The sequence below is a fragment of the Equus caballus genome, chromosome 6 (genome assembly GCF_041296265.1).
Source record: "Equus caballus isolate H_3958 breed thoroughbred chromosome 6, TB-T2T, whole genome shotgun sequence".
Classification (NCBI taxonomy): Eukaryota; Metazoa; Chordata; class Mammalia; order Perissodactyla; family Equidae; genus Equus; species Equus caballus.
Window position 1 is genome coordinate 8,395,032 of NC_091689.1, and position 26,022 is coordinate 8,421,053.

The 26,022-nt window shown below is 43.6% G+C and overlaps 1 protein-coding gene across 7 annotated transcripts in view; it reads left to right on the top strand.

Annotated features, from left to right (window-relative positions):
* CYP27A1 (cytochrome P450 family 27 subfamily A member 1) overlaps positions 1–26,022 on the top strand; it is a 43,791-nt gene that overhangs the window by 10,483 nt on the left and 7,286 nt on the right. For all 7 annotated transcript variants that reach the window (XM_023642350.2, XM_070269269.1, XM_070269268.1 and 4 more), the window contains one exon: positions 21,237–21,427. In XM_023642350.2, coding sequence (XP_023498118.2) covers positions 21,237–21,427 — 191 coding nt within the window. The remainder of the gene's footprint in view (positions 1–21,236; positions 21,428–26,022) is intronic.

Below are 26,022 nucleotides of genomic sequence, written 5' to 3' on the forward strand. Positions count from 1 at the left end.
ATTGTTTCTCTAGAGTGCAAAATCAGAGGGAGATTCTTACTGTCGAACTAGCTGGTACATATCTTTGTAACTTATGACAGTTCTACCTTCTTGCATAAAAACCGACATTTTTATGACTATTGAAGTAATGGCTGGACACATGCACAAAAATTTTTTTCGTAGCTTTGTTTGTAAAATGAAAAATTCAGAAGCATGTTAAATGCCTGGCAGTAGGATAAATAAATTGTGATATATTCACACAGTGGAATATCATACAACAGTCATGATGAATGTGCAAGCTTTTTATGTATCAATATAAAACTCAAAAGCCAGCCCTAGTGGTCTAGTGGTTAAGATTTAGTGCTCTCATCGCTGTGTCCCAGGTTCATGTCCCAATCAGGGAACACCCCCCCCCCCCGCCCCCGTCTGTTTGTTGTCATACTGTGGCGGCCGTGTGTTGTTGTGATGCTGAAGGCTGTGCGACCAGTATTTCAAAGAGCAGCAGGGTCACCCCTGGTGGACAGGTTTCAGCAGAGCTTTCAGACTAAGACAGACCTGGCCACCCACTTCCAAAAACATTGGCCATGAAAACCCTATGAATAGCAGTGGAGCATTGTCTGATACAGCACCAGAAGGGGAGAGGATGGCGCGAAAAGATTCGGCAGGGTTCCGCTCCGCTGTCCACAGGGTCACTCGGAGTTGGATCCACTCGGCAGCACTAACAGCGAAATAAAACTCAAAAACAAAGTGGAGTATGGAACGATATGTAGAGTAGAATACTATGTCTATAAATTAAAACCACACAAAAATACTGTGGGCTGCCATTGGATACGTATATATGTAGTAAAATTATATAAACATGGACAGAAAGGATACACTTCAAATTCAAGACAGTAGTCACTCTGGGGAGGGAGGGCAAAAGGAAGGAAAAGAAGGGGACTTTGTATCTGGAATGTTTTCATTTAAAAAAAATATTTGAGAGGCCGGCCTCATGGCCGAGTGGTTAAGTTCGCACGCTCTGCTGTGGCAGGCCAGGGTTTTGCTGGTTTGGATCCTGGGCATGGACACGGCACCACTCATCAAGCCATGCTGAGGCGGCGTCCCATGTGCCACAGCTAGAAGGACCCACAACTAAAATATGCACCTATGTGCTGGGGGGATTTGGGGAGAAAAAGCAGAAAGAAAAAAAAAAGAAAGAAAGAAAAAAGATTGGCAACAGTTGTTAGCTCAGGTGCCAATCTTTAAAGATTTTATTTTTTTTCCTTTTTCTCCCCAAAGCCCCCCCAGTACATAGTTGTATATTCTTCGTTGTGGGTCCTTCTAGTTGTGGCGTGTGGGACACTGCCTCAGCGTGGTTTGATGAGCAGTGCCATGTCCGCGCCCAGGATTCGAACCAACGAAACACTGGGCCGCCTGCAGTGGAGTGCGCGAACTTAACCACTCGGCCACGGGGCCAGCCCCTCAGGTGCCAATCTTTAAAAAAAAAAAATTTGAAGCAAATATGACAATATTAACAGTTCTTAATTCTAGTGTGTGTTTATAGTGTTATTTTCTTTTATTATCCACATTAAAATATTTTTAATAAAAAATACAAGTAATCCTGCTCATCCTGAGTCCAAATGGTGCCCCTGGCTTGATCTGATCTTGAAGAAGATCACTCGAGCCCAGGTTTGGAGCAGGGAGACCCTGGGAATGCTGTTAATTATTTAGCACCTTCTGTCACTTGGAAATGTGAATTCCACTTATGTGAGAGGGTTGGGGCCGAACTCCCGATGACACTTGGACAGCACTGAGACGTGGCTTCCCAGCTGGATTCCTCTTCCCCTTTGACCCCAGATGGGTCTTCTTTCTGGCATCTGTCAGTGTAGGCAAAAGACTGGCCTGTGCCCGGAGTTACAGCTCTGCTTCTGTTTATCCAGCTGGCGGCTGGCAGCTTTTAGGGGCAGGATTGTTGACACCAGCAAACAGTACTGGTGTTTGTGAGTTCGCTTTTGTCCTCAGGGCTGTTAACTTGCTGTCTTAGCGTGGTTTTGCTGTGCTGGGGGCCTCCCTGAGGAGCCCACTATCAGTAAACTGCGTAGGCAGCTAAGTGGGAGAATGGAACATGGCAATGCAGTATCAATTTTGGGGGGGGGGAGGAGGTTTTAGATGATTTAAATCTTGTTTTCATGTACCGGCTTTATTGAGATGTGATCACATACCATATAATTCATCCATTGAACAATTAATGGTTTTTGGTATATTCACAGAGTTGTGTAACCATCGCATCAACGTTAGAATATTTTCATCACCCCAGAAAGAGTCCTTGTCCTCTTTAGCAGTCACCCCCCAATTCCCTCCACAGCCCCTGGCAACCACTAATCTACTTTCTGTCTCTATGGATTTGCTTATTATGGACATTTTATATAAATGGACTCATTCAGTCTGTGGGCTGGTGTGAAAGGCTTCTTGCACTTAACACGATGTTTTCAAGGTTCCTCCATGGTGTAGCCTGTGTCAGTATTTTGTTCCTTTTTATGGCTGAATAGTATTCCATTGTAGGGCTATATCTCAATTTTTTTATCCATTCATCTGTTGATGACAATTTGGGGTGTTTCTACTTTATGGCTCAGTATTACTTTTTTAGGTTTTCAAGGTGCACACAACTGTCAGAGATAAGCACAGCCGGACATTAGTAAAAGTGGTGAAAACAGATTTTATTCAGTAAGTACTGACAGTAAAGAGAGGAACTCCAGTCCGAGTGGTGCAGAGGTGACTGGGCATTTAAAGGGAAAATGGGAAAGTGGGGAAGGGCGTGGTGGGGGCTGGAGCAGAGTCAGGAAAGTGAAAAAGTACTGAAAGCAGGAAGTAGGGTTGGTGCATGTGAAACACACATGGGTTATCTTACTGAAGTTGCGCTCCTCCCCTCCCCCAGAGCCTCGGAGGCAGGGCCCCCAGCTTCAGGTACTGGCTGGAACAAAAAGGAAACTCTTTGGGCAGGTACTTTAAGGGGGGCTTCGTCTGAGGGATGCAGGTCATCCTGGGGAGGCTCCCTTGAGCTCTTGGAAAGTCTGTTTGTGTGTTCAGGTCTTTATAGGCCAAGGTTGAGGCCTGAGAAGAGAAGATCCTGACCAGAATTCGGTTAAGGAGAGACTATCATACCCAAAGCTGAGTTTCCTCAGTTTGTTTAGGTTCCCAACCTTTTCTAAATCTGAAAGCTATGGCACTTCTCTACGGCAAAAAATGAGTTTGTGCACTACATATCGCCCAGGATTCAGCTTTTCCTCCCCTCCACCCGCCAGCCCGTCTGCACACCCAGTGACCACCCCTTCCTTGGAGGTAGATTAGGCACGATGCCCGTAGTTTGGGCGATGGCCATCAGAGGCTGCCTTAGTTACCGACCTTAACACATGGGTTAGCCACAGTGCACCTTCGGGATCAACTAAGGGTAGAATTCCCGTGTTTACCTGATGAGGAAATGTCAAGGAAGACCAGGCAAGGCCAAGGCCTGACTGATTTAATCAGTAAAGATACAACAAGCCACTTTTAGATTTAGACATTTTATTGTTGAGGTAGCGAAAGGAAGAATAAGATCAAGGGGCAGCACCCTGTGATCCTGTCCCCCACAGTCCAAAGGACAACACTGAAAGTCTTCCAACCAGATGCCTGCACTGTGAGTGCCCGGGTCCCCTGTTGCTGGGGAGCCCCTTCTAGACTGTAGCTGAGGGGTTTTATGATGTGCGGCTCTTTTCAGAGTGGGGGTGGGCAGAAAGCCCAGAGCTCATCAGGACCGGGAGGTGATGAGAAACTGTCTCATGATGGCTTCATACGTGCGATAGGGAGGGGAGTGAGGTGGCCTCAGAGCTGCTCCTTAAGGCCCCCCCCCCAACTCTTTCATGTTCCAGGATGATCACAAAGGTCTTCTGCCATAACTCATGTTTTGGGCTCTTGTGCTGTGGCTCAAGTCCGCATGCATGGAAATGTGCAGGGCTGCCTTATAACTCCACTCCGACCTTTCACATATCCAACTAAACATTCTCAGGGGCATAGGTCACCCCATCAGATGGATATTTACTGATAGGAGCTCATACTAAACCTGTTCTGTTTGTCTTAGGCAACATCAGATGAGAGTCACCACGACCTTGATTCTCTCTAGTAGATTAGGCCTATTTGGAGTATAGACTGCAGCCACGTTCCGCATTGGAGGGCAACTAGAGGTGTCAGCAATCATGCATCCCCTGCCTCTGCCAGCCCATGGACAGTATGATTGTCTGTTACCACCCAGGCTGAAGAGTTTAGAACGACCTGTGACAAAGGAGCGAAAGAGGCCAACAGTACCAGGATGAACCTAAAGAGACCAGATGAGTGTCCAGAAAGTTCATCTTGTCCTTCATCTTTAGTGGACGCTGATCCTTTCTGAAGTCAACGGCTCTTGGGAAGTTTCTAAGAGTTTTTAGATTCAGATTCTCTTTGGCCGGCGGTCAAGTTGAGGGTGGTGGCGGCAGTCTGGGTTCAATAGGCCAGATGCCCTGTAGACAAGAGCTGAGAGAGAGATTAATAGTTCTTTCTTTCACCCCCAACTTCCTGGGGTTGGCCCCTGATGTCCCACAAGCCAGAGGTGTTCCTCTCCTTCCACAGCCATGTGATCAATGTGCCAAGCCCCTCCAGGGGTCACGTCACTCTTTGGCCCAATCTTCCTGTGTCACTCTCACATGAGCCCTGAGGTGCCTCAGTTGTTTCTTCCTTGTGTATGTCATACTATCCTAGAACATCTTTCTCCCCTGACATATGGGCCACATCAGGACCATCTTAGGAGTTGTCACCTCATATTCATGATCATTATCATCGATATCCATGATTGCCCAAGTGTGGCAAGCACAGCCAGTGGCAAAAGAAGCACCAAGTTTGAGTAGTTCACGCCCTGACTCTTCTTCTAGTTGCAGGTTCCAAGGTGTAGGTGTAGGAAGAAAAATGGTAGAATGGGATGAGTTAGTTATTTGGTTTGGGTTTCTTACAGCCTATCTGAGCCTCTTCCCATCCCCCCAATCTCATAATTAAAAATTCTGTTTAAATGGGAGGAACCCTCCTGATAAACTGCCTCATTTATAGTCCAGACTGACTTTCTTAAGTGTGTGATCCACTGGGAGCTGAGCCTTGGTTGTCCAGTTATCTTTTTCCCTTTCTCCTTTAAGAGTCCATTCCATCGTTCAGTGGTACCTGCTACCTGGGGATGATATAGGGCGTGAATGGTACCTGCTGCCTGGGGATGATATAGGGCGTGAATGGTACCTGCTGCCTGGGGATGATATAGGGCGTGAATGGTACCTGCTGCCTGGGGATGATATAGGGCGTGAATGGTACCTGCTGCCTGGGGATGATATAGGGCGTGAATGGTACCTGCTGCCTGGGGATGATATAGGGCGTGAATGGTACCTGCTACCTGGGGATGATATGGAGAGTGGAAGGTTCAGTGAATGTCCCAAGTAGCTGTCCACTGCTGGGTACTTTTTACTACAAAGGTGACACCATTGTCTGATCGAGTGCTCTTGGGAATCTGGATATGTAGCACAGTCTGTCTAAGGGTCTTTGAATAATGTGCCCCCCATATGCTGTGGGGATGGAGGTGGCAGTGCCATACCGTGCAAAGGTGTCTACTGCAGTCAATGCCCAATAGTACCTTTGAGAGGATGGTAGGGGACCTATACAGTCTATTTGCCAGGACAGGCTGGGTCCAGTACCCCTTGCTGTGTGCCCCAAAGTTTCCTTTACCACTGGACTGTGCAGCTGGCAGTCTGGGCATATTTGCAAGACTCCCTTGGCTTGCAAGACTTCCTTGGAGTCACTGGGCCTTGTTTTGGGGCCCGGTACTGAATGGTGGATGGCTCACCAGGCCCTGTATGATGGCGTATCCAGGCAGCTATGGTCCTACATGGGCACCACAGGTCTCATCAACTTGTTGATTCCATCGATGTTCATACAAGGAGACCTTTTTCATGGGCATCCACCTGGGTCACAAGCAAGGGACGTGGGTCTTGTGTGGTCTACTGCTGTAATTTTCATCACCACAGAGGCTGAGGCTTGATCATCCAGGCATCCCACCGCCAGGCACCAGACCACACTGTCGTGAATCAGTGAAAATGTAACAAGGTACATTTGGGGAGGTCTTTTCCAGGGCAAGTACCATAGCTCACAACTCTGCCCATTGAACAGAGTTCTCTTTTCCATGCATAGTTTTAAACAGTTTTCTTTAGGGCTGCACAGCAGCCCAGTATATCCCATGGCCTTCAACTTAGCTGATCTATCCGTGAACCAGGCCCAAGCATTGTCAAGAACCTCAATATACTGAAGCCGCCCAGAAACCGGAGGTGTTAGCATCAACCCTACATCTGAATCAACACATCTGAAGGGCGACTAACCACTTTAATGCTTGGTTGACTTCTTTCCTGGGCGTACCACTTCTGTGTATAAGGGACGCTTGGCAGGCAATACCCACTCTGTTGATGTTCTCATATCTGACCCATCCCGTGACAGGGACATCCGAGTATAGCAACACTTTGCTCTGTCAGTCTCTCAGTGTCCACCAGCGCTCAATAATAAGCCAGTCATTGTCTCGCAACTGGGGTACTCTGGGTGGTCATGTCAGGCAAGTGCCATGTCCAAAACCCTAGTGAACCATTGCCTGGTGGCCACATAATTTGGCAGCAGGCTCCAGTCTGCATAACCGTCAGTCACTGGCACTTGTGGCTCAAAAAGTTCATGAGGGCTGACTGGCCCAAGAGGAAGGGCAGTCTGTACAGCCTGTTGGATAGTTTCCTTAGCATGTGTGTCTGTACTCGCTCTTTGATCAAGACCTGATCTCCCTTCCACCCCTTCCTTTTCCCCGGAATCCTATACTACTTTACTGATACCACGTGACTAAGCTGAGGGAACTAGGTGGACTCCTGGTGGTCCACTCAACCCACTACCACTGTTTTACTTGTGGCATTTCCCCAGTGGGAACATCCTTACAATCTAGAGAAGTATTATATGTCCTTAACACATCTGTTCCTAGACACCTCCAGCTGTATCCGTTACATTGTAACCACTTGACTGTGGATTGGCTCAAAAAGGCTCACCCCCTGTGATCATTAATTTTGTGTGTCAACTTAACTAGGCTATGGAGTTTGGTCAAACAGCAGTCTAGATATTGATGCGAAGCTAGTTTTTAGATGTAATTAACCTTTAATTGATTAGATTTTGAGTAAAGCAGTTTACCCTCCATAGCGTGGGGAGGCCTCATCTAATCGGTTGAAAGTCTTAAGTGGAAAGACTAAAGTCCCCGGAAGAGGAGAGAATTCTGCCTCCACACTGCCTTCAGACTCAAGACTGCAAAGTCAGCTCCTGCTGGAATTTCCAGCCTTCTGCTTCACCCTGCGAATTTCACATTTGCCAGCCCCCACAATTTCATGAGCCGATTCCTTAAAATAAATCTTTCTTTATGTACACGTGTATCCCATTGATTCTGTTTCTCTGGAGAGGCCTGACTAATACACCCACAAAATCACATGAGTACGTTGTCCAACCTGAGACAGTTAAATCTAATTAAAGTAATTTTTCAGCCATACCCATGGGTATTTCTCGGCACCATAATGACTTGTGCCCCAGTGTCCAAAAAGGCTGAAAAGGTTTGACAACCTTGGTTGTCATCAAATCCCCAGCACACCTTGACCTGTGCCTAAGAACCCCTGTCTTCCTAAGGGAAGGAGGGACTTGGGCCTCCGCCCTAGTTGTGTTTGTTCTTGGAGAGGGTGAGATCTGGGTTGAGAGGGGGCATGAAGGTAATAGATCGATACTGTTGCAAACAGCAGAGACCTCAGCAAGGGGTCTAGCTCCTCTTGGCCTTCGTCCTGTTTGTCCACAGTAACTGCCAAAGCTGACTGGGCATTCTCCCCTCTTACAACCTGGATCTTTCACTTTGGCGGCCCTCTCACAGCCTCATGGTGAGAGAGAATTTCCACGGGCAAACCACAAATCTGCAATTTGGAGACCCCCTGGCATAATAGCCAGGTGTATGTGGTCCTACATTCTGGATCCCTGTATTCCTACATTCTCCCCCTGTGTTAGTTTGCTGAGGCTGCCATGACAAAGTACCACACAGTGGACAGCCTAAAAAATGGAAACTTACTACGCACAGTTCTGGAGGCCAGAAGCCCCAGATTAAGGTGTTGGCAGAATTGGTTCCTTCTGAAAGCTGTGGGGGGAGTGTCTGTCCCAGGCCTCTTTTCTTGTCTTGTAGATGGCTGTCGTCATGTTCACATGTATGCACGTGCGTCTACGTCCAAATTTCCTCTTTTTATGAGGGCACCAGTCATATTAGATTTGGGCCCATCCTAATGACCTCATGTTAACTGGATTACTTCAGTAAAAACTCTATCTCAAAATAAGATCATGTTCTGAGGTGCTGAGGGTTAGAACTTCAACATAGGAATTTTGGGGGAGGGGACACTTCACTCCATAACACCCCCATTAGCCTGAAGGGCATTTATCTTGGTCTGTGTCCAGGCTTCCATTCTGAGAAGTTTGTTGCCCAGACCTAAATAGTTTTCCAGAATCTATCTCTGGATTGTAAAATGTTTAACTAATCCCAAAAGTCTGATGGTGCCCATTGAACAAACTGCTCACTCTAACCCTGAGTGATGAGCTCGTTATCTGCGCACTTGCGTTTCCCACTATAAACCCAGGCTGGGGTTACAGGGGCCCTAAGGAAAGTTCTAGATCCCCCTCTTGTCACCCGTGGGTGGTCATCAGATGATGGTTTTGTTATGGATGTAAAGACCCTCTGCAACAAGCCGTGGTCAGTCTTCATCTGTTCTTCCTCCGTGCTCACGTCATCAGCTCAAGGGTTTGTGACCAGGGTGGCTAGGAGTGTGGGGTTGTTGTCAGGTGATGAGTTGGTTTCCATTCCTTCTCATCCAGCAGAACTGGGGTGGCTTTCTCATCTGCCAGCTGGTGCTTCTCGGGTCTCGTTAGGCTTTTGCTCAAACCTATCTCTAATTTCTCCCTTCCTGCTCCTTATAAGAAGGGACCTCAGTATATCTCTGAGGAACTGACCACCCTTGATGACCAGGGGATATTTTATCTGTGGTCACAGCCACCTGTCCAAGAGAAGCAGTTTTGCTTTCCTGGTGACATAGAAAGGTAAGGAACCACCACATCATGCCTTTTAACAATGTTATGGGGCCCTCACTCTCAACACCAACACCACACAACAGGGCGCTCAGGGACAACGGTCAAGGACGCTTGTCCCCTTGTCACTAAACACATCAGCAACCAGGTCTGCTACCGCCCGCCAGGATCCTATTTTATACCTTGCTAGTCGGCCTGTGGGGTCTTGCTGTTTTTTGTTCAAAAGGAAGTTATGACCTTAACAGCTTTGGGGAGGAGGGGTAAGACCCCAGGTAGGCAGTCTGTTGGGAACAGTGGGGCAGCACCCTCGTAGTGCGATCCCTTTTGCAGGTGCAACTTTTTTATCAGGAAGGTACTGCTGCTTAGTTGGTAAAAGACAGCTGTTTTTCTCTGACAGCCAGCAGAATCCACCAACATTGTTTCCAGAAACCACTTAACAAGCCAACTTGAGCTTTGTTGGGGCTGACCAGTAGTCACTCCTGCTGAGACTTTCAACTTGCTCAGGCGCCATCTTGTTTGTCTTCTCAGACTCCTTGGCCTCAGACCCCACTGAGAGCCATCTTGTGCCCAGGCTCCACCCCCAACACCATCTTCCTCTCCTCCCCTCTGTAAAAACCTGCCCTTTTAAAATCAGGCCCTCTAAGGATTCAAATGCTAGCCCCCTAAATAGTATTTCTAAGATAACTGGAGCAAATAGAAAACTAGAAGGAAAAACTTAAATAGCAGTTACCCTAGACTTTTGATACTAGACAAAATGAGTCCAAAAACAGTTCTAAAAGGATGCTTCCAGCATACAAATATAAATCTTTACTAAACTTTGGCCACCTGAATAAGTAAGCTTACCTTAGTCCATCTGCCAGAAATGCAATTTGGATCCAAGTATGCTTTTGAGTTTTGTGCCTGAGAAGTGGCTAAATGTTTTACGACAAAAGCTATGAGATCTCTGTTTCTGGCTGTCTCTGTGTATATTCTAGAGAGGAGATATTTTTGTATTTCTGGCCGGTATTGCTAGAATTGATTTGTAAAAAGCTCTATTTAATTGGCTTGAAATTAAGTGCTTATCAATTAGGTATTCCTAAATCTCAGAAATACAATAGAAACTGACTTACATGCTTTTCCGGTTCACGTGATCTAGGATCAATCTTTAATAAATAAAAGCTAGCTTAAGGTTGTTGCTGTAGGTAAAAAACAGACATGTCTTCAGAGTTGTTAGTATTGGTTGTATTGCAAATATATAACTTTTTCTCTGCCTGGCTTTACTAGTCAAGTGGGCTCATGCGGTCTCTGTTATAAAATTTGTCAGCAAGAAAGGAACTTAAGATGATGATGGGCTATTTCGTGCCCAATCCAGGCATGATTATTGAACGCAAGTAATTAAAATAAGTGTAAATGAGATCAAAGTTTGTACCAAGTTAAACTAAATAATGGATAGTTGTTGAATACCTAAATCTCTTTCCAAACAAGATAAAATACTAATTGCTGATAATAAATTAATTACCGAACATAGGTTTATCTACTTTTGGCTTCCTATTACAAAGAAACTAAGGATAAATTTGGGTCTGTTGGTAAACATGTCTTGTACCACGTTGAAAGATTGTTCTATTCAAAGGGCATATACTCCCAGAAATTATGAAATGTGTTTATAAATCTGCCAATCCATGATTGCTTCCTTCTTAGTTTTTACCAGGAATTTGGGATTCTCAGGGTTGAGAATTCTAATATAAATAACTACAGTTACTAGAAATAAAAGGGAAACATCTCTGTATGCAAGGAAAGTAGGATGTGTGTTTTAGTAAAAGGTTTATGGAAAAGATCTTGGGAAAAGATTTATTTTTATTTCTTTATTTATTTTTGGTGAGGAAGATTGGCCCTGAGCTAACGTCCGTGGCAATCTTCCTCTATTTTATGTGGGATGCTGCCACAGCATGGCTTGATGAGGCGTGTGTAGGTCCACACCTGGGATCTGAACCTGTGAACGGCAGACCACTGAAGTGGAGCACGTGAACTTAACCACTATGCCACTGGGCCAGCCCCTGGGAAAAGAATTTTATGAGTGATCAGGACTGGCTAAGATTGAAATGAGTAAACTTTAATATCAAAATCAGCTGACGCAAAATGAAAACTTGTCTTTCTTTTCTGAGAGGACAGGGTTTTCTTGGGCTATTGTTCTGCTGGTGAAATCCATTGTGGAAGCTTCTTCACCTTTAAGCAGTATGCCTGAAAACAGAGATTTTGTGTTTTATCAAAATCATTTCCTTCATTGTTTCTGTTGGGTCTTTAATTACTTAAGGAAACTGAGTCTTCTTGGGATTGAAGGAGATACATTTTGCTTACAACTATGTAACCTGTATTTACCTTTGAAACCTTCTCTGTTACTTTGGTCAGATAGATGCTTAAGTATTATTTCGTAATCATCTGTGGTGCTATTTTATCAAATGTCCAAACCTTTTGATGTTTTTAACAAGCTTCCCAAAATATTCAAATTCAAATGACATTTAAAACCAGAATGTAACTGGGATTTTTCCAGAGAGCCCCCGGGACATTGTGAAAGATTTATTCCCTCTCCTTATAAAAAGAGAGATGTCACACTAATTAGCTTTATTTGGTATGTCAAATTACATGAGAAGCATGGTTGAATAAGCAATAATAAACCTTTTTAGGTTATATTGTACGGGTAAATGTTACTAAAATGTGTTCTAAAAATTGTATAAAATTCCTAAACATCTGATTTGTCTTAAAATAATGTTATTACCTATAATTCTAGTTACTGTCTAAACTGCATGTCACAAAAATACCCAAATTTCCTCCTCAATTGCCTTTACGCATTGCCTTTTTTTAAAAAAAAGTCTTTTGTCAGTTACAGACAGTTATTGTTTTACTCACATGCTTTTACAAGTATGTTTCATTTTCAAATAGATTCATGAAAAAGACTTTGCCAAATATTCTGGAATATAACTTTTGATAACTTTAAGATCATAACACTGAACCGGGTAGAAGTTTCTGGAACTCAAGTGAAAGACTGATTGCTTTAATGTTTTGTTTTTCAGATGTAAAGGACTCCTTTTTTCCTCCTCTCCTTTAAGCTGTCTGTAACTTACAGCAATTTGGTAAAGGGTGTCTTTGCAACGAGGTTGAAACATTTGTCTTTTTCTCTCTACTTGTTCCCTTAAGGATTCTTTTCACGATACTATGTATATTTGCCTGGGTTCAGTGAAGGTCTCTTCTCCTTGTAACAGGACACAGTTGGAAATATTGGCTACATTACCAAGGCTTTGACTAGAATATTATATTTAAAGAAGATGTACATAGATTCAGATACAACCAGACAGCTTTAAGGAACTCCTTGAGAAGTTGGCCTAGTACCTCGCTTACAAGGTTTCAGCAGAGAAATCTTAAAAAAGAGCTTATGTGGTTAATCACTATTCTTGCTGCACTTATGTAAATAAATAGGCCAAGCTTAATCCAAACAGATTAGTTTTATTATGATTGTCTTTAATAAAAATGGGGGTTATTATGGAGAGAGAAATTATGCTTGCACCTTCGTGGATATTAAATTCTAGTCCTATTAATTGTCTTTAAGGTTTTGTTGTATACCTGTAAGCTAGACTGGATCCTAAATTCTTCTAGTTTCCTTAAATGTCTGGCTACTCTACTCCAAACTGGTGTTTCCAATTTTGCCGCTCTTGAAATCTCCCTGGAAGGGACCATGCTAGGACCTCCCCACTACCCAGATGGCAGCCCAACTTCAAGAACTCGAACCTGGGGTGCACAACCCACAGCTGAAGAAGGCTTCACCTGACATCTGGTCCTGACCAAACACTGGAGGCCTCCGAGTCAGACTGACCAGGAGGAGACGCCGCTGACGTCCGAGGCAGACAGCTCTCCCAGGATGACCGGACCAGACCTTATAGCCTCTTCCCACTGTTGTTGCTTACTTTATCTTCTCCCTTTTTTTCCTGGAAGGACGATGCCCTTGTCCACATTTCCAACCTCTGATTGCTGGATTCGCCATCAGAAACCTCAGTCTATCCAAGAAAGTAATGAATGATCCCTTAGCTCACCCTATAAGGAATTCCACTGGGATTTCGGATACTGTTGTTTGTCTGAATTGCTCTGCTGGCCCATTTTGCCAAGTCAGGGTGCTAAGTCCACCTAAACTCATGCCTTGCTTTAATTTCACCCAGCCTTGGGAGGTGAAAACAAGATCTTTTGAATATTTGTATGAAAAATTCTTTGGAGCCGCCACTGTAACCCTGGCCATCTGTAAATTTCTTGATATACCCATATATTTACGCAACCTCTCGATATGTAACAACATAGTGTCTGAACCTTAGTTATATAATGGTGAACCAGTCTGTGGATGATATCACCTATGCGGGAACCTTATGTGCACCCCCTGGTTGTGTCTTCATCTGTGGAGGTTTCAGTAATGGCCTTTATGCTTGGGCAACTCATTGCCTTGACAACTGGAGAAAACAAGGATGGCGTGCCCTGGCCGTATTCACTGTCCTGTTCTCTCTACATAACCAGAGGCCTTTCATTGGTCTCTCCCATTGAATCCCCGTATCACTCTCAACGAGAACTTCCAGGAGGCGTATATGCCTCTGCGTTTGCCTCCATGAGGAGAGCTTTCTTCCTGGATCAGACTGAGTGCCAACAGACAAATGATCAGGGCTCTCTCCCTGACTCGAGAAGAGCTGGCCGACCCCACAGCCAAAGCAATTTCAGCTCAGCGACAGTCGCTTAACTCACTGGCCGAGGTACTGTGGATAATCATATAGCCCTCGATTACCTACTGCTGAGCAGGGAGGTGTCTGTGCCGTGGCAAACACCTCCTGTTGCACACGGATGAATGCCTCTGAGGAAGTGGAAACCCGGTTACATGAGATTAGAGAGCAAGCACAGTGGTACAACAGATTTCACCTAACAAGCCACTGTCTTTTGATTTGTTTAGCTGGTTACCTTTAGGTCTGGGCTCCTGGTTTAGAGGTGTCCTGCAAACTGGGCTGATAGCTTTGCTTTTAATCTTACTCTGTGTACTTGTTGTGAAGTTCTGTGCCTATTGTGTTGAACCTCTGTAAAAATGACCTAACTAATAAGGGGATGTTAGTTCAACAATTTGAAATGATTTTCGATGCTTATGACCTCAGACAGCTACAGATTTTAAATAAGAAATGCTTGAGAGTTCTCCCTCCTAACCTTCCTTGTTCCTCAAATGTGGCCTAAATGGCTTCCAACCACTATGCACTTTCCTTCCAACGTGGGGCATCACAAGCAGGAAGGGTTCTTCCTGGCTCCGAGGGACCAAACCAGTACATGCAGAGAACCTGACTGTTGATCAGTGGTGCTTTCAGAGAAAGATCTTGATCAAACAGGGAAAATAGGGAAATTAATGAAAGAAACCTTAACTAAATTGGAGTTGGGAAGGCCTGTAGGGGGAGCTCTCAGGGCCTGTCACACACCATCAATTGCACTAAATAGGAAGAGAAGCATGCTGGTCTTGGACAGGAAGTAAAACTACTTTGTGACTGAAGGAAGATTTCTCTCCCCACACAGCAACAGCCCAGCCAATGAGAAGTTATTGCCTCCGTGAACTGTAACTTCCCCCCAATGAACTTTCCTTTAGAACAGCCCCTCCCTACTCCCCCTTTTTCTCTATAAAGGCAGCTCCCCTCCTTTCTCTTCCAGATTTGCCTATGGTTCACCATAGCAGGCACGTCCCAAATTGCAGTTCTTTTGGCTATTCTTGAATAAACTCGTTTTGAGATAAAATAACAAATTTGGTGTTTAAGTTGACAAAACCAGACTGTGAGTTGTGGGGTCCCCTGTTGTTGAGGAGCCCCTTTGGGACCACGGTGAAGCAGTTTTATGTTCTCCAGCTCTTTCCTAAGGGGAGCAGGGCAGAAAGCTCACAACTCAGCAGAGGCGGTGAGCAACTGTCTGATGACAGCCCCCCAGGCGACACGTAGGGAGGTGAGTGCCAGGTGGTGTCGTGGAAGCTCCTTAAGGCCTCCAGTCCTCTGGTGTTCTGGGAGGATCACAAGCTTTCAGCCCTGAAGACTTAGGGAAGGCTGGGTTTAAGCCTTTGTGCATATGGCTGCATGCAAGGTCAAGAGGGCGCCATGGCGGAGCTGTTCCCCAACCAAGTGACAAAACCTGTTAGTTTTGGAGCTGGAGTGGAGCAAAATCTGCCAAGCAGTCCCTGACCCCCTCAACTGATGACCCCCGTGTGGGTGGCCAAGGTGAGATGAAAACACATGACAATGAGGCAGGCCCTTTTTTTCCTATAAAAATTACCCTTGTTTTTTAAAAAATCACATAAATATGTTACATGCTAATTATTTGTGATTACATACCATATTTAAGAGAGGATGTCATTTTCACTTAGTTGAAATAATTTGTAGAAGGTATGTTTATTGTAGAGAAATAAAAAAAAATATGAAGATCCTAGGGCTGGCCCGGTGGTGCAGCAGTTAAGTTCGCTCACTCTGCTTTGGTTGCCTAGGATTTACTGGTTCGGATCCCAGGTACGGACCTATGCACCACTTGTCAAGTCATGCTTTGGCAGGTATCCCACATATAAAGTAGAGGAATATGGGCATGGATGATAGCTCAGGGCCAATCTTCCTCAGCAAAAAAGAAAAAAAAGAAGAGGAGGATTGGCAGTGGATGTTAGCTCAGGGCTAATATTCTTCCAAAAAAAAAAATTGAAGATGCAAAAAGAAGAAAATCCAAATCTTCTGTAATCCTAACACCCTGCACAGGTCACAGTGCCTTGTACACACAGGTGCTTAATAAGCATTTGTGAAATTAATACATAAATACACACGTGATCTTGGGGGTAATAAGTAAGCATTATCCCCACTTGCTTGTCCTTGGTGAATAGGCTTCCACACTTTCCCCCATGTGTCATCTGCATAAATATATTTTTAAAAATGAAACATATATTACATATATACGTATAGAATATTACATATATATGAAGTATATATTACATGCTACAGCATGTATCATACGTTCCTTTTTATGGCTGAATAATATTCCATTATATGTATATACCACAACTGGCTTATCCATCCATCAGTTGATGACATTTGGGTTGCTTCCACCTTTTGACTATTGTGAATAATGCTGCTATAAACATTTATGTACAAGTCTCTGTGTGGCATATGTTTTCATTTCTCTTAGATATATACCTATAGGTGGAATTGCTAGGTCATATGGTAATTCTGTGTTTAGCTTTTTGAGGACCTGCCTGATGGTTTTCCCCAGCAGCTGCACCATTTTTTACATTACCATCAGCAACATACAAGAGTACTAATTCCTGCAGTTTTAGCTGTTAGATTTTGGTCGTTGATCCATTTTGAGTTAATTTTTGTGTATGGAGTGAGGTAGGGGTCCAACTTCATTCTTTTACACTTGGTTATTCACTTGTCCCAGCACCACTTGTTGACGAAACTGTTCTTTCCCCATTGAATGGTCTTGGCACTCTTGTCGAAAATCAATTGACCATAAATATTTGGGTTTATTTCTGGACTCTCAATTCTAGTCCACTGATCTATCGTAAGGGTATACGTATATCCTTATGCTACTGCCACACTGGTTTGATTACTGTATAAAGTTTTGATGATTAAGTTTTAAAATCAGGAAGTATGAATCTTCTAACTTTGTTTTTCTTTTTCAATATTGTTTTGGCTCTTCAGGGCCTCTTGCAGTTCTGTATGAATTTGAGGATTAGTTTTTCTGTTTCTTCGGAAAAGGCCATTGGAATCTTGATGGAAATTGCTTTGAATCAGTACTCTTCTTTGGGGAGTGCTGCCATCTTAACAATGTTAAATCTCCCTATCTATGAACATGGGATGTCTTTCCATTTATTTAGGTCTTTAATTTCTTTCAGCAATGTTTTGTAGTTTTTAGTATACAAGTGTTTCACCTCCTTAGTTAAATTTATTCCTTAGTATTTTATTCTTTGGGATGCTATGTATTAGTCTGCTCCGGCTGCCATAACAAAATACCACAGACTGGTTGCCTTAAACAATAGAAATTTATTTTCTCACAATTCTGGAGCCTGGAAGTCTGAGACCAGGGTGCCAGTATGGTTGGTTTCTGGTGAGAGCTCTCTTCCTGGCTTGTAGACAGCTGCCTTTTCCCTGTGACCTCACATGGCCTTTTCTTGGTGTGTATGTGCAGAGAGAGACAGACAGAGACAGAGACAGAGAGAGAGAACATGCTCTCTGATGTCTCTTCTCATGAGGACACTAATCCTATTGGATCAGGGCCCCACTCTTATTTAATCTTAATTGCTCATTTAATCTTAATTACTTCCTTAGAGGTCCCATCTCTAAATACAACCACACTGGGGGCTAATACTTCAGCATAAGAATTTTGGGGAGACGCAAACATTTGGTCCATAATAGATGCTGTTGTAAGTAAGATTATTTTCTTAATTTCCTTTTTAGATTATACATCCAGGCTTTTAAAACTAATGCCCACCCCAGTGGAGCCACTGTTACCAGTTTCCTATGTACCTTCGTCCTCACCTCCTTTCTGTGTCTGTCTCTGGTTCTGTCTCATATATTCTCTGCATTGTCTGCAACTTTTTTCATCACTTGATTCATTAACTGCCAAATATTCATGAAGTGTCTATAATGTGCCTGGCAGTGTGTCAAGCAATAGGAGAGGTAATGAAGAAGTATGACCTGGCTCTTTCGCTCGAAGATTTTCAATCTAGTTGAAGAGACAAAACATCTGCAAAATAGTTAGGGGACAATTTATGGGCATAGGTCATCAAATTCCCCACCGTATGGCCCATGCCCTGGGATGCAAACTCTCTAAGGGTAGGTCTTCTCTGCTGTGCTCGCAGCTATACCCCACCCCCTGAATCAGTAAAGGAGAAACAGGATGTGAGCTCAATAAGTGAATGTTGAATGAATTCAACACTCTCCATCTTTGGAGTCTTACCTGATGGAAACTGCCCCTCCCATTCATCCTGGAAGATGATTCCCGGGGCACTCTGTTCTGCAAAGTGGTACATAGATAGGACCTATGTGAGAACCTTGGGGCTCTCTAACTGGCTCAGGTTACAGCCTAATAGTAGGCTCGCAGACACAGCACACATCTCTCAGCAAGTATTCTGGTGTCTTTCTAAAATAAGTTCTTATATAAATAGATCCTTGTTAAGTTTCACCAGGTAAACTAACTGAGAAGAGGAATACGGAGGAGGAGGGAAGAAAGCCTGGCCTGGGCAAAGGGGAAAATGTCCCAGAAACCCCCAGTCTGAGCCGGGAAGCAGTGCCAGAGGCTTTTCTCTGATTCTGAGATCATGATAGAAAATTTGAAAAACAAATTACAATATAAAGAAGAAATTAACTATATATAAACCATGCCTCAGAGATAACCACTCTTTGCATTTTTATAAAAACATTACATGTAATTTTACTTGAACTTAGCAGAAGGAAAAGAAATCAAACTTCAGATAAACATTTCTTCAAAATGAGATATTTTTTAAACAGAGTCCTCTAAAATTAAAGAATTGAAAGACATATTAAAGGGTTGGGGTTATTGCAGAGGTTCTCAACCTCGGGGCATTTTGGCAATATCTGGAGATATTTTTGATTGTCACAACTTGGGGGGCCGGGTGGTGCTAGAGGATAAAGGCCCAGGATGCTGCTAAACCTCCTACCATGCACAGGACTGTCCACCGCAACAGAGATTTCTCTAGCCCCAAATGTCAACAGTAATGAGAAACCCTGGGTTATCTCGTAGTTGTGATGGTTTTAAATAGCCCATATTTTTAAAGGGCTTAAGTGCGTTTCTAGTTAGTAAGATATCTTATTTAGCCCCCCTTTCTTGGGCAAAAGATACCATGCTTTTTCATTTAAAAACTTATCTTGGCTAGCTATCTATCTATCTTTCCGTATTAGTACACAAGGAGCTGCTTCATCCTCTTTTTTTTTTTTCTTCCAATGAAGATAATCAATGAGAAAATTCTTTCTTTTTTTTTAACGATTGGCACCTGAGCTAACACCTGTTGCCAATCTTCTTCTTTTTCCCTTCTTCTTCTTCTCCCCAAAGCCCCCCAGTACATAGTTATATATTCTAGTTGTAGGTCCTTCTGGTTGTGCCATGTGGGACATCGCCTCAGCGGGGCTTGATGAGCAGTGCTAGGTCTGTGCCTAGCATCCAAACTGGAGAAACCCTGGGCCACCGAAGCAGAGCACGTGAACTTAACCACTCGGCCACGAGGCTGGCCCCTCATCTTCTTTTTAAAGGTGATCCAGTATTCCATTATGTAGATGTCTAGACTTTGTTTTTAAATGTGTTTGTAATTCTTATAAATATTAGCAAATTGTCCTCCGTGTGAGGTTGTGTCGATTTAGACCCCCACGTGCAGTGTATGAATATGTCTGTTTCTCCCCAGGAATCACTGTAGTTTACAATCAGCTGTTCAAGTCATACCACGCTGATAGGCATTACCGAGAGGTGGAAGTGGGAAACCAGCCTAATGGATGTTAGGGATTTGTCGAGGCTGTCTTCCCAGGAACGGGCAGAATCAGCAGTTAATTCAGGGTGGATTCTGGGCAATTGGGTAATATATTGAAGGCAATCGTGTTGCATTGATCCAGGAGAATCTAGTTTTTAATGCCAGGAGTAAGACTGGCATTTTTCTTGACTATGGGTCGGATGAGGTTTCCTCCTGTGAGTTGAATGATAGATCTCTTCTCCATAATTTTAATATCTCTTTTACAGTGGCTCTTTGGCCTAATTTCTATTCTAGAGCGGATTATGATCCTGTTAAATTCTCTTCAGTAACAGATTATGAAAGATGAAGTACCTGGGAAACCAGTATGTTTCATTTTCTTTCAGTTTTGTGGGTTTAACTTAGCCAGTAAATTTGGTCTTAGTATTTGTGGGTTCTTTTAAGTTTTAACCCCCAAAACCAAAATATATTTTCTCCCTCATTTTCAGCAACTATAAAAACATTGTAGCAATACCAATTTCAGAGATGCTAGTGGTATCGGTTGTCAAGTGCTTTGGAAATTCTAAGATAAAATATTTGAGAATTATGTTATTTAACACAGCTAATAGTTTTTAATTAAAAAAAAAAATTCGGAGCCAGCCCCGTGGCCAAGTGGTTAAGTTCACGCCCTCTGCTTCGGCGGCCCAGGGTTTTGCCACTTCAGATCCTTGGTGCAGACATGGCACCGCTCATTGGGCCATGATGAGGCGGTGTCCCACATGCCACAACTAGAAGGACCCACAACTAAAACATGCAGCTATGTATGGGGGGATTTGGGGAGAAAAAGCAGAAAAAAAAAAAGAAGATTGGCAACAGCTGTTACGTCAGGTGCCAATCTTTAAAAAAAAAAAATTCATACCCCAGGGGCCGGCCCCATGGCGTAGTGGTTAAGTTCGGTATGCTCTGCTTCGGCGGCCTGGGTTCATGGGTTTGGATCCTGGGTGCAGACCCACGCCACTTGTCAGCCATACTGTGGCAGCGACCCACATATAAAAGAGTTGAGGAAGATTGGCACAGATGTTAGCTCAGGGCTAATCTTCCTCAGGGGGAAAAAAAATTTATACTGCATAGCTTACTTCCTTTTTGGATCTTGACTTTCTCATCCAGCTTCTTGTTTTTCCTGGAGGTTCTAATTGTGTTTCCTTATTCTTGTTGACTATGTGAGATATTCGTCATCTCGTTGACAGCAAGCTGCAGTAGATGTAAATGTTTCTATGAAGGAGCCATAGGCATTCTACTAGACTGCAAAAGAGCTCAGTTTCCCTAAAATCCTGGCCTCCAAATATCTTCACCTCAACTTTCTTCAGTCTGCCGCATATTCCACTTTTCCAAAATCTCATTCCCCAACGACCTCAGTTCCGCCAGGTTCCCCAGACACTCATCGCTCTCAATATTCTAACTCCTGTGTGTCCATTTTTCCCAGCATTCTCCTTTGGAACTGCAGGCCATGCCAGTGCCTCCCTCCTGCATGATGTGCTTGTGCCCAGCCTGCTTGCTCTGCTGTGGCCATCAGACACTCCCCCGTGCCATCTCCCCTCCCAGAAGGGCTTGCCTGACTGAGCCGTGGTTATTCAGCTTTGATTGACCTCCACAGGTGCTGAACAAGGCCAAGTATGGTCCAATATGGATAACTCACCTAGGGCTTCGAAGCTACATTAACCTGGCCAGTGCCCCGCTCCTGGAGCAAGTGATGCGGCAAGAGGGCAAGTACCCAGTACGTGACTACATGGAACTGTGGAAGGCGCACCGGGATCTGCATGGGCTGGCCTATGGGCCCTTCACCACGTGAGCTGGGGCCTGAAGGGACTGGAACAGGGCCCCAGAGGGTCAAGCCCAAGCACAGTGGCCCTGGGTAGCCAGTGGGTAGTGGGTAGAGTAGGATCTCCCTGCCTCCTCTAAGCCTGATACTTAGTCTCGAAAGCAGTGGTTGGGATGGGCTGAAGCCCAGAGAGCATTCATTGGCTTTTCCATGAATACATTGTGTGACTTTGGACGAATGAATGATTTCCCCCTCCTTGGCCTTACGTTTCTCACACGTAAAATGGGAATTTTGGACTGGAGTATCTCCAAGGTATCGCTAGGACCTTTTCACCTCCATTATTCTACAATATGATTGACAATATACCAACTCAAATCATAAAGGGACATCTCTGTTTATAGTTGAAAAAAATATCATCACTGTATTAGATGGGAGGGCTCAGTTTAATTTTTAAAAAATAGTTCCCAAATTATGTATTCTATTCTTGTTGTTGGATATAACTTCCGTGGATGCTCTCCACACACAGAGATGGATGTAGGTTTCAGCTTTGAAGTTATACCTAGAAAAATTACGATGATATTGGCAGCGCCATTTGAGATCAGTAATTGGGCATCATTGGCAATAAACCATTCCTAATGCCACAGTTTGTAGCTGGATGTATTATAGGCTTCTTTTTGCTGGAGTTTGTTAACAGAGCTCCCCAAACAATGAGTAGCTATTTATAGTCTCTGGTTGCTTGACTTCCATGTTGTAGTCACTCAAGAGATTAAAGTAGACTCTGGTGGTGGTAACAATGGTAATCATGAACCACGTGCTTATGACATGGCAGGCAATAGGCTAGTCTCTTTACATCTATTGTTTCATTTTATCCTCACAAGTCATCCATGAAGTAGTGATGATTACTATCCCCATTTTATAGACGAAGAAACTGAGGCCTAGAGAGTTTTTGCGTTACTTACCAGAGATGACACAGCTAGCAAGTGGTGGTATAGATCTCTCTGATTCTGGAATTCAAGAACTTATTGCCTTGATGCTTTTGGAAAGAAAACACACTCTTCTGGAATGTTCATCTCATCTTTTTTTTTTTTTTTTTTTTTGAGGAAGATTAGCCCTGAGCTAACTACTACCAATCTTCCTCTTTTTGCTGAGGAAGACTGGCCCTGAGCTAACATCCATGCCCATCTTCCTCTACCTTATACATGGGACGCCTACCCCAGCATGGCGTTTGCCAATCAGTGCCATGTCTGCACCTAGGATCCGAACTGGCGAACCCCAGGCTGCTGAGAAGCAGAACGTGCGCACTTAACCGCTGCGCCACCGGGCCGGCCCCCATCTCATCTGTCTTTGATCACTGTACATTCTTTCTCCCATTGCATGTTTTTCTTTCTTTTTCCTGGCTCCTTCACAGTTTCAGAACTTAAACAACAATTCCTGGGCCCTTTACTCAAAGTTCTGGAGAGATAATAGAGAATGTCTGTCTTTCAAGAGCTCTTTAACTTCCCATCTGACCTTGACGGCAAGATTTGGGTGCAAGTTTTCGTCAGGTCAGCGCATGCACATCTGGCCTTGATGACTCAGATTTAAGATCAGAGCTGAAAAATATGTCCATCCTTGGTGATCTGTTTACTCTCTTTTCCTCTAAAATCAGTTGCCTAAATATATGATACCATGTGTACGTATTTAAAAGCTATTTTGCTAATCTACAAATGGCTTTTTTGTTTTAACATATATATTTTTTAAAATCTTATTTTATGAAGCATGGTTCCCCAAGAAATGTTTCAACAACCACAGAAAAGCCCTCATTTCAGTTCTGCAAATCGGATTTCTGCTGTTGGGAGAGTTTTCCTCTTGGAGAAGCACCTACAGCCCGAAGTTCCTATAAATGGGTCCTTTCTGGTTTCATCTCTTTTTCAACAACACTTTTACTTTATCTTTTTGCAAGTTTTCCCCAACATATTAAAGAAAACTTCTGGGGTTTGAGGTTCATTTAAATAAATGATTTTTTAAAAATAAAAAATCTGATTCTTTTTTTTTTCCTGCTTTATCTCTCCAAACCCCCCTGTACACAGTTGTATATCTTAGTTGCCGGTTCTTCTAGTTGTGGGATGTGGGATGCCACCTCAACGTGGCCTGACAAGCGGTGCCATGTCCGCGCCCAGGATCTGAACCCTGGGCCACCGCAGCAGAGTGCGCGAACTTAACCACTCAGCCACGGAGCCTGCCCCAAAAATCTGATTCTTGACTTAAGACTTTTTAATGTTTTTTTCTTTTTAAAATACCTTATTGGTTTTTAAAATTCTAAAGTCATGCTTAGGGTAAAAATGCCAATAATAGGAAGGGGTGGAGCAAAATGGCGGGGTGAGCTTACCCGGGATTCTCTCCCCTCCAAAATACAACAAAAGATCAGAAGAACTGAATTTCAGAGAATAAACATAATGCCAGCTTGTCAGAGACCTACAATACCAAGAAGGCGGAGATCATAAACCTTGCTTTACACCTTCGGAGGTGCTGGAATGGTAGGAGAGAACATCGCTCCCTCCCCTAGAGTCTGCGATCACTGCTGCGCGGGTTGGGAAGGAGCGGGGGAGGGGCCGCGCAACGGGGATCATCCAGGACTCCTGCCGCTGATTCAGTGGAGACCCGCTGACGGGGGGAAAACTTCCATCCGCGAGGACCCCATAAATCAAGGGCCTTGGGAGACCAGAGAACAGAACTGATCTGAACCCAGACCATCGCGTGTGAGTAACAGCCCCTCCGCCCAGCAAAGCCAGTGGGCGCAGCCATCTTGACCCAAGGCGGAGAGCTAACACGCGGCTCTCGACCCCCATCTAGTGGTGACAGGCTGTAATTGCAACTGAGTTCTACCACCATGAGAAAAAAACCGCTCCTCTACCATCCAGCAATTTATAAAAGCCCCAGACCAGAAGGAAAATAATAAAAGCATAGAATTAAGTCCTGAGGACTTGGAAGTAGGTAAACTAAGTGATAATGAGTTCAGAGCAGCTATAATAAAAAAACTCAATGAGGTAGAGAGAAAGATAGAGAAACAAGCCGAGTTCTGGAGTTACTTCACAAAAGAGATTGAAATCATAAAGAAGAATCAAACAGAATTACTTGAGATGAAAAACACAATGGACCAGATAAAACAGAATACGGATTCCTTGAATGCCCGTGTAGACAACATAGAGGAGAAAATTAGCATAATCGAAGATAGACAGGCTGAATGGTGCCAGACAGAGGAAGAAAGAGAACTAAGAATTAAAAAAAAATGAGGAAAATCTCCGAGAGATAATGGATTCAATGAGGAGTAAGAACATAAGGATCATAGGAATTCCCGAGAATATGGAAAAGGAAAATGGAGCAGAAAGTGTGCTTAATGAAATTATTGAAGAGAACTTCCCAAATCTAGGGATCGACGGAGAAATGCGTGTAGAGGAGGGTTTTAGATCTCCTAGATTTGTCATTGTAAAAAGACCTACTGCAAGGCACATAGTAGTAAAGTTGGCAAAAAGGAAAGATAAGGAAAGAATACTCAGGGAAGTAAGAAAAAAAAAGAGAATAACCTATAAAGGAGCCCCTATCAGACTGTCAGCGGATTTCTCTACAGAAACCTTACAAGCTAGGAGAGAATGGAGTGACATATTCAAAGCTTTAAAGGATAAAAATCTTCAGCCAAGAATACTCTATCCAGCAAGAATTTCCTTCAGATATGAGGGAGAAATTAAATCTTTTCCAGACAAACAAAAGTGAAGGGAATTTGTAACCAAAAGCCCTCCATTACAAGAAATCCTCAAGAAGGCTCTCATACCTGAAAAAAGAAAAAAGGGAGAAAGGGGACACAATCCACAGACTAGGGAGACCGATGGATAGAACCAGAACAGGATAGCAAATATTCAACTATAGCATTAGGGTAAAGGTAAGGAAACTACCAAAACAAGGATGATCTTAGCACTCTAACTACCAATTAATAAGACGAGTTGGAATAAAAAATGAAAATAATTATTTACGAGGGGAAGAGCAAAGGGTCTAAATCAGTATTGGTCAAGTAAGTAAGAGACCACCAGAGAATAGACTATATTATACACAAGATTCTAAATACAAACTTCAAGGTAGACACTAAAATAAAGTACAGAACAGAGTCACAAATCACAAATAAGGAAAAATCTAAGAAACCCAGCATAAGAAATTGCAGTATTAAATGGGTAGTCTAAAGCAAACAGGAAAAGAAACGCAGGAAAACAAGATAATGAGCGACAGATTAACAGCATCAATAATCACTCTCAATGTGAACGGATTGAACTCTCCAATAAAAAGACACAGAGTGGCAAAATGGATTAAAGAACACGATCCAACAATTTGTTGCCTCCAGGAAACACACCTCAGCCCCAAGGACAAACACAGACTCAGGGTGAAGGGGTGGAGGACAATACTTCAAGCAAATAGCAAGGAAAAAAAGGCAGGTGTTGCAATTCTCATACCAGACCAAGTGGATTTCAAAATAAGACAGGTAAAGAGAGACACAGAGGGACAATATATAATGATCAAAGGGACACTTCATCAAGAAGAAATAACGCTTATAAATATCTATGCACCCAACACAGGAGCACCAAGATTCATAAAG